The sequence below is a fragment of the Pistacia vera genome, unplaced genomic scaffold (genome assembly GCF_008641045.1).
Source record: "Pistacia vera cultivar Batoury unplaced genomic scaffold, PisVer_v2 Contig519, whole genome shotgun sequence".
Taxonomy (NCBI): Eukaryota; Viridiplantae; Streptophyta; class Magnoliopsida; order Sapindales; family Anacardiaceae; genus Pistacia; species Pistacia vera.
This window is the reverse complement of record NW_022196356.1, coordinates 1-9,171: the sequence shown is the minus strand read 5'-3', so window position 1 is coordinate 9,171 and position 9,171 is coordinate 1. Positions and strand designations below refer to the sequence as shown.

Genomic DNA, 9,171 nt, shown 5'->3' with positions numbered 1-9,171 from the left:
TAACTTAAAATTTAAGACTAATCATTGTATAATTATATAGAAATTACAATGTTATAACAATAATATATTAAAAAATATATAATTTAAATATCAAAAACACCTCTTTGTTGTAGGAAAAGAGAGAGAGAACAACATTATTTAGGTGCATATATCATAATTAACTGCAAGTTTGGTTTAATTTTTAAAAACGCAAGGTTGTTACAAATTATAATACCACAACATTGCTATTAGCATCTTGCAATAAGACCATTTCAGTTATATGGTAGCGCTTAAAACGTGTTTATGGTTACAATGATTAGTAATTAGGATATAAACTTTTCAGATTTTTAAATGGAATGACAAAAGTTACACATAGTTCAATTAAGGCATAATAAATACTTTATTAGAATTAGATTTAACTTTATATAAGGCTAAAGACGTAATTGAATAATTTAAATTATTCTTTTCAAAAATAAATGACAAAAATTATAAAAGGGCTTATTTTATTTTAGTTTTGAGAATTTTTTTTTTTTATTTCCTTAAAATAAAATAAAAAGGTTTTGGTCTTTTTTTATTTTTTACAATTTTTTAAACTTATATTTTAAGAACTAATTTTTTTTTTTTTTTAATTAATGACGTTTAAGTTATGCTGTCATTTTATGTTAAAGTTAACAACAAATAATCATTAGACATACATTTATTGAATAATTTGTAACATTTGTCTCTTCATTACAAAAAATATGAAAAATTTATACCCTGATTGATAAATATCCCTTCCAATTAAGATGACAAAACGTTACCCAATAAGTGCTATTAGAGTTTGGGATTATAATTTTGAATCACAAAGAGCCTTATATTGAGGGGAGGGTTTTTCAGTCAGAGATGCAACAAAGGTATTTCATATGGATGACTAAAAGCATGCCCACAAGGGGTATGATGTAGATTGTCATAAAGAGCTTTCCCCTATTCATTAGCCATCAATCTTGATAAATAGCAGGTGTTAATGATATTTTTTTTTAAACCACCTAAACAACGTTAATAATAAGAGTTAAACTAAACATAAAATAACAGAAATCGCTTTGTTATTAATGTATAGTTGATGAACTATTGAACTTTATATTATTATGAGTTAGTAAATATTATCAAATTATTTTTATATTAATTATGTTAACACCTAAAATTTAATAGTAAAAAAATTTCTATTATTTTCAAAACCTCAAAAGAATTTTTATTATTGTGCATGGAATAATTAACAATACCGTATCCAAGATTAGTTTACGCAAGAGAAGAAGCACGAGTTTGACCATACTACCACCACGGTCTACAGCTACGATGAAAAGGAATGGAAAACTAAACGGCATTGACTTGTAGACTTTTTTCAGTCTTGCCCGCTTTAATATTCAATTCAACTCAACCAAACCAGAGAAGACTATTGCCAAAACTAAGCCACGACCACACATTAACTTGGAATTATTACAATTCAGTTAATGTATGGTCGGATTTCTTAATCATTACGACAAAACATTACTTTTGTAAATATTTGTCGTTATAATCTGCAGGCTTGTAAGTACAAGATTTTTGTTTGGCAGAAAGATAGTGTTGAAGGCACTTGATTTTCCTGGAAAATATATGCTCATTTTCTTGGAAATGGGCAGAAAGTGAGAGCCCCGTTGACTAGCATGCAGGTTTTATTCATTCTTTCTTTCTCTATATTTTCACTTTACATACATATGATTTATGTTGTGTATCAATGAACAAGAGTCAATTTTTGGTTTTTGATTCTGCTTCTGGTTTTTGGGTTGAATTTATTAGCATGACATAAAAAAGGGTTCTTGAAATGTTACAAATTTGATGAATTTGCTGTAGAATATCACTCTGTTTGGTTGGTCAGAAAACATAAGAAAAGAAAAGAAAGGTGAGTATGTTTTTAGAGTGTGATCATTTCATTAGCCACAACTTTCTGGAGGTTTTGTAATTTATAGTTTCCTTATTGTCTATGTCAAGTTAATTTTCCCCAAATTACACGAAGTGCAGGTGTTTTATTATGAAATTTAATTGGGTATTTGCTATTTTTACAATTTGCTTTGTCATTCAAAAGATATGCCGTTAGGCTAATTGTTAGCCTGTGGTCTGAATTACTGTTTAAATTCAATTGAAGTTGAGATTCTTTATTTTGTTTATAGATTTTTGTTCCTGTACTGAAATGGCGAAGGACATGATTATAAGTGCATCACTTGCACCCATGTCTGAGTTACTTTCTCAGACTGTACTTGCAATACTTGAAACTGTTAATGCGGCGAAAGAAGTCCCCATTCAGAAAGAGAATTTCAACAAATTCTCGAATTACTTGGGGATGATCGTGTCTACATTGAAGGAGTTGTCAAAGTTAGACATAGATAATTCTGACTCTTCTGAGAGCTTAAGAAATGCTCTAGGGTTGCTGAACCAAGAGATTAAAAATGCTAGGCAGCTGACTCTAGACTGCAGAGAAAAAAACAAGATTTATCTTCTGATTAACTGCCGGAAAATCACGAAGCACATAGATGGCAGCACAAAAGAGATTAGTCAAGCTTTAAGTCTCATGCCTTTGGATTCATTAGATGTTTCTCTGGGTTTAAGTAATAAGATCAGCAGGTTATGTAAGAATATGATGGATACCGAGTACTGTGTAGCTTTAGTAGAGGAAGAAATTTATGAAAAAATCGAGTCAGGAATACAGGAGAGTGATGTTGATCGATCTTATGCCAATGAGTTGCTGGCTCATGTATGTGAGGTTGTTGGTATCTCAACAGAGCAGTCAGCCTTAAAGAAGGAATTTGAAGAGTTCAAAAGTGAAATAGAAGATGCCAGGCTGAGAATAGACACGGCGGAAACCATTAAGATTGAACAAATTATTGCTTTGCTTGAAAAGGCTGATGCCACTACATCTCATGAGGAAAAGCAGAAGAAGTATTTCAATGAGCGGAATCATTTGGGCAGGCAACCTCTGGAGCCTCTTCAGTCATTTTACTGCCCCATCACTCGGGATGTAATGACTGATCCTGTGGAAAGTTCCACAGGTCGAACTTTCGAGAGAAGTGCCATTGAGAAGTGGGTTGCAGAGGGTAACAAAATCTGTCCTTCAACTTACACTCCCTTGGAGAATTTGGATTTTCGGCCTAACAAAACTCTTCGGCAATCAATTCAACAATGGAAGAGTAGGAACAAAATGAGTACCATTGTTTCCATCAAACCCAAACTCCAGTCAAATGATGAGCGTGAAGTGCTTCAGTCACTTGGCAAACTGCAGGATTTATGCATCGAGCGAGAGTCGCATCGTGACTGGGTGACAATGGAAAACTATATACCAATTCTTGTTACACTTCTTGGTGCCAAAAATCGTGAATTAAGAACACTTTCTCTGGACATCCTATGCATCCTTGCAAGGGATGGTGATGAGAATAAGGTACCTTACAAATCCATTTTTTTTTTTTTTTTTTTTTTTCCAATTGATAAGGGCAAAACATATTAACTGTAATCTGTACACCATTCCAGGCTAATGTTGATAAGATACGTATACTTGATTCTTAATTTTTCTTTAAATTGTTTCCTTCCGGGATTACACCTTTTCGTACATTATTCTTGCCAGTGGACAAACCTGGCCTCCTTGCTTGACTGGTTGATAATGAGGGTAACATTTTTTATCAGTTGAAAAAAAAAAAAAAAAAGCACGCTTCATTGGCTATATGTTTTTCATTGAATCTGATATACTGCTTGACAGGAAAGAATTGCTGAAGTAGACCACGCACTAGAATCGATTGTTTGCTCACTTGCACATCAAATTGGGGAAAGTAAGTCAGCATTGCGGTTGTTACTGCAACTGTCAAGCATCAGTAAAGTCCAAGATGTAATCGGAAATGTCCAAGGATGTATGTTTCTCTTAGTTGCCATGTTAAATAGCGATGATCCTGATGCTTCTGGCGATGCTAAAGAGCTTTTGGAGAATCTGTCTTACCTTGATCAGAATGCCATCCAGATGGCAAAAGCAAATTATTTTAAACCTTTATTACAGCTTCTTTCTTCAGGTATGCATCTTTGCACTGGGCTTTTTCTCTATGGAATAAATAAGACTACTAGAGTCAGGTATTTGCCTTCAAAATGTTTTTGATTTATTCAAATTTTAAGTTTTGTATTCAGATTTGAGTTTAAATTGGATTTATGTTGCTGATGTAGGACCAGAACATGTAAGGTTGATCATGGCTGAGACTTTGTCAGAAATTGAGCTTACTGATCACAACAAATTGGCCTTGTTTAGAGAAGGTGCGCTCGGGCCACTTCTTCAAATGCTCTCTCATAGTGACTTGGAGATGAAAATAGTTGCTGTTAAAGCCCTTAAGAACCTGTCTCACATACCACAAAATGGCCTGCAGATGATCAAAGAAGGTGCTCTAAAACCGCTGTTTGAACTTCTTTATCGTCATGGCTTATCATCGTCAAGTTTTCGTGAAGGGGTAGCAGCCATAATAATGCATCTTGCTACTGCAACCTGTTCTCAAGAAGCCAATGATCTGCAAATCTCGATGCTGGAATCTGAAGAAGATATCTTCAAACTGTTCTCTCTTATTTCCTTGACAGGACCTGACATTCAGAAAAGCATTCTCCGAACTTTTCAGGCCTTGTGCCAATCTCCTTCAGGTCCAGATATCAGAGCAAAGTTGAGACAGGTATGCATAGCTCTCCTACTATTTCTAAAAATATTGAGCGTATTGTTCTTGTAAGTTGAAACACAAATCAATGGTGTCTATTTGTAACAAAATTAAACTAATCTAGTTGGATTCTTCACAAAATAAAATGACTTGAAACAATTAGATGTTTGCTACTTATAATCTCAAAGAAACTGGTGGACTTGACAGACCAATAAATTAATTGGCACTTGCAAGGATCTTATCGAGAACCAAAAATTCATTGCAACAGGAAATTTCCTGATGGAAATCGTCACTTTGTTTTCTTTTCAGTTTTTTTGAGGTTTTCTTGTTGAAATTCATAAGTTCTGTTCCTTATTAGTCTTACAAATTACAAGATCTACTAGAAACATATACTGCATGAAAATTTTTTTTTTTTACATATTTCTAATTTTTATATAATTGCCAGCTCTCGGCTGCTCAAGTGTTGGTTCAGTTATGTGAAGTGAATAACCATACCATACGTGCAAATGCTGTGAAGCTGTTCTGTTGCTTGACAGAAGACGGAGATGGCAGAACCTTCTTAGAGCACGTTGGTCAGAGATGCATTGAGACTTTGCTCGGGATCATCAAAACTTCTTGTGATGTTGAAGAAATTGCAGCTGCAATGGGTATTATCTGCAATCTACCTAAGAACACACAAATGACTCAATGGCTTCTAGATGCCGGGGCTCTTGAAGTTATCTTTACTTGTCTCAATGATGGAAATAGAAATGCATCATACAAAAGGCCAGTTGTAGAGAATGCCACTGGAGCTCTTTGTTGTTTCACCATCTCAACAAATCTGGAATGGCAGAAAAGAGCAGCTGAAGTAGGCATTATACCAGTACTTGTACAGTTGCTAGTTTCTGGAACATCTTTGACAAAACAAAATGCAGCCATTTCACTTAAACAGTTTTCCGAAAGTTCAACTGCTTTGAGCCAGCCAGTGAGGAAGCGTGGACTTTTCTTTTGCTGCATGGCTGCACCTCTCACCGGCTGCCCTGTCCACTTGGGAATCTGCACAGTAGAGTCTTCCTTCTGCATTGTAGAAGCTAATGCTTTGCCACCGCTAGTGAGGATGCTTGGAGAGACCAATCTTGGTGTTAGTGAAGCTTCGTTAGATGCACTCTTGACATTGATCGATGGTGAAAGACTGCAAAGCAGTAGTAAGGTGCTAGATGAAGCAAATGCCATTGCTCCAATCATCAAATTATTATGTTCACCGTCTGCCAGTTTGCAGGAGAAGATTTTGAAGGCTCTAGAAAGACTGTTTCAACTGGTTGAGTTGAAGCAAAAATATGGAAAATCTGCCCAGGTACTGTTAGTCGATATTACTCAGAGGGGAAATAGTAGTATGAAATCCCTGGCTGCTAAAGTACTTGTTCGGTTGAATTTGCTCGAAGAACAGTCGTCATTTTTTGGATAAGGCACAATCATGTTCAATCTAATTCATTTCTCTTATAAGGTGAAGATATTTCCAATTGTTTCAATCTTTTCTTATGAGAAAATTAGACTCTTTACTCAGTAATCACAAAGCTGAGCTCAGTTTCTTGTTCCCAATGAAAAATCAGGTCTCTTTATTACAAAAATTGAACTGCTTTGTTAGAGATAAGCTTATACATTGTACAGATTTTCTGTTGCTTCTGGTAACAGAGTGCATAATCATCCAAAAATATAATGTTCTTTTTTTTTTTCTCTTTTGAATAACCCAGAAATCCCTTGCACTTACTTTGCAAGCCCGAGTTCAAAACCGGAGTCCCCGCCGAGACCCAAATGTGTAAAATGTTGTTATCGCAAACCTTTATTTATATGTTTGCTTACTTAGATCCACTTATTTGCTTTCACATTCTGGCTGTGAGCAAGATTGCGAAAAGCTAACTCAATTAATGAAGGTGGTTCTCAATATAAATTTGAACAAGAAACAATCTATCATCTGAAATATCAAAATAATCTCATAAAAAGAAAACAATTTACAAAGGGACTGATAATAGTTCTGAACACAGTGGAAATTAAGTCAATTTACAACTGGGCAGCCATCAACCTTAACCCCTCTTGCAGTTGGACAAGAAGCTAAGGGACAACCTTCTCCTTTATTTCCCCACCATTCAAGGCCAATATTCTTGGATCCCAGGGCAAGAAACAACAGCACTGTCATAAACGAAGTCCCGGCATCAAGGCCACCGGAGAGAATGTAATTGTATCGCTTCCACAATTCCGGTCTAAACCTAAAAACTATGAAACCAGAGATAAATCCAAGGAAGATCCAACTGTTGAAGTTTACTGCAGAAGCTGGAGGCATCATTGCTGTGGAACCCAAAAGGACAGGCATGTGGATGTGCTTTATCCATTTCTGCCCAGGGATTAATTTGTGGGCAAGCCACACTAGAAGAGGTGCTATGGCTCCACCAAGAAAGAACCAATTCACCTTCCCATATTCTCCAAGATCTCCGAAAATTCTTCGAGGGCCAACAAGCCCCCATATGACCGAGGCATCAAAGAATACACGATCCATAGGGCATGTCCAAGGGCTGTCACTGGGAAGCAAATTGGTATCACAAAGATTTGGAATGTCGGCCATTAACCACCAAGCAGTTACAGTGTATACCAGTACTGCTAACACTGTTCCTACTACCTGTAATGCCATCTTATTTAGATTTTGATTATGTATGCAAGTTATGTGCTCAGCTATTTGACATAAATTTGAGACAGGATTAAATTGACCTGAGCCATGAACATTGCTCTTGGAGGAATTTTCATGTAATGGCCAAGCTTGAAGTCAGCAAGAAAGGATAGAGCTTGAGTCATGCTAATATATCCATATACCTTGAAGCACATGTTAGCAACAGGGCGCTCTGGGTAGATATACCCGATCACATATTCTGTAATTATGTTCAAACCTGGTTGCTGTTCACCAGCGAGAGAGCATAAGTATCAGAGACACTCTCACGGCACAAATTGTAAAAGAAACTTAAAAATAATTGGCAGGAAAGATATGTATTCATATCCATTGCACCATTTCTTTACCTGGTTTGTGGTGGCGTAGATGATACCAATTGGAAGAGTGAAGGTAACAGCAATACCACAAGCTAGCAACACACCCCACCAAGGCAACTGAAGTGACTCGTTGTAGTACTGGCAAGCAAAGATTATTGCAGCAATGTTCACCACAAGGATAACCCAAAACCACCACATCGGCACTGCATCATATACCTTCATCAGTTTTGTGTGTATATCTATTTTCTTATCATCGCTAAACGCACTTCTGGTTTGCCTCCATAGGTCACTGCATAAAGTATCCACAAATCAGAAAAAAAATAAAACCATAACAGACTTAACCATGAACAAAATTTTGTGCTTTCCTACCTTCCATTAAAGAGTATCACATGGACAAGTGTAGCAGATAGTGTGGCAAATCCGATACCATAAGTCACAGCAAATAAGAAGCAAAGATGTATAGAACCATTCTTCGCATAAGCATCCCTATCAAGATGAAAGTGCGAGTCGACAATGCTCAAAATATCATATTTTTCACCGTTTGCCATGAAAAGATCTTGAGAATATATGGGGAAGTTCTTGGCTTTGTAGAAATTGAACCAATAGCCAATTGGTATCAACACGTACATAAAAAGGCAGTAACCAACAGCAACATTGGCAGTGGCAAACCAGGGGCTAGCGAGAGGACTCGCAAGATATGCAGAAATTGTAGACCAGTCAAGTCCAATGGAACCAATTCCAAGTCCTTTCATCCCTGAACCCAATTGTTGGACTAGAACAGACTTGGGATCCAACCAACATACCCATGATATTGATGTCAACATAGTAAACAAATAGCCAGGCAAGACATAGTAAGCAAAACCGCTCGCCAAGACAAGAACAAAGAATTTATTGCGAGACATTCCCCCTTTTGGTCTTTTTTCTTTCTCATGTAAAGCACTGCAACATTTCCATTAATGTTATAGATTACGCATGAACTTAAAAAACACCTATTGTGCTGAATATGAATGAAATTCACAATAACAATAATACCTGAACAGAGAGACCTGAACCAAATTAGTTGGCCACCACATTTCCCCTGGCTCAACCAGATATTTCCTGAAAAGACCAGCCCAACCAAAGCCTAACACCTAAATTTCAAACGTCAAAGAAAAATTGCAAGATTAAACACGATTTAAAACCATTTAAGAAAATTCCTTTCTTCATCAGTGAGTTCAAACAAAGGAAATTTGGAGCAAAAAAAAAAATATTAGCGTTGGAGTAAAAATTGCAAAATCCACCCCAATAATTTCAAAAACTAGTTAACATTCCTCACAATTAGCGAAAAAAAAATTGCCCAAATCACTCTAAAATTTAATAAGAAATCCTGATTACACTGAAATTTCATTTCCCTTTTTCTCAAAACATTTAAGTACCAACAATTCATTTTGATCTAAACACATAGTTTCGACTTCAAAATACCATAACAATTTTCACATTGAATCCACAAATGCCT

General features: G+C 36.0%; 2 protein-coding genes across 4 annotated transcripts; one reads left to right on the top strand and one right to left on the bottom strand.

Moving 5' to 3' along the window:
• The first annotated feature begins 1,401 nt into the window (after positions 1 to 1,401).
• LOC116106501 (U-box domain-containing protein 44-like) lies at positions 1,402 to 6,345 on the top strand. 3 transcript variants are annotated; one of them, XM_031392869.1, is made up of 5 exons: positions 1,402 to 1,664; positions 2,163 to 3,424; positions 3,740 to 4,043; positions 4,198 to 4,682; positions 5,110 to 6,345. In XM_031392869.1, exons 2-5 carry the CDS (start codon positions 2,183 to 2,185, stop codon positions 6,106 to 6,108), a joined length of 3,030 nt encoding a protein of 1,009 aa, XP_031248729.1. In that variant the 5' UTR covers positions 1,402 to 1,664; positions 2,163 to 2,182; the 3' UTR covers positions 6,109 to 6,345. The 3 variants fall into 3 exon arrangements, with proteins under 3 accessions (XP_031248729.1, XP_031248727.1, XP_031248728.1); XM_031392867.1 differs by having other exon boundaries at positions 1,403 to 1,664; positions 4,192 to 4,682; XM_031392868.1 differs by lacking the exon at positions 1,402 to 1,664 and adding an exon at positions 1,699 to 1,894 and having other exon boundaries at positions 4,192 to 4,682.
• Positions 6,346 to 6,609: 264 nt separating this feature from the next.
• Positions 6,610 to 9,154, bottom strand: LOC116106500 (oligopeptide transporter 6-like). Its single transcript, XM_031392866.1, has 5 exons — positions 8,709 to 9,154; positions 8,046 to 8,615; positions 7,707 to 7,965; positions 7,404 to 7,586; positions 6,610 to 7,314 (listed from the first exon to the last, which is right to left on the bottom strand). The coding sequence occupies exons 1-5, from the start codon at positions 8,747 to 8,749 to the stop codon at positions 6,697 to 6,699; spliced, it is 1,671 nt and encodes a 556-aa protein (XP_031248726.1). The 5' UTR covers positions 8,750 to 9,154; the 3' UTR covers positions 6,610 to 6,696.
• Positions 9,155 to 9,171: the final 17 nt, after the last annotated feature.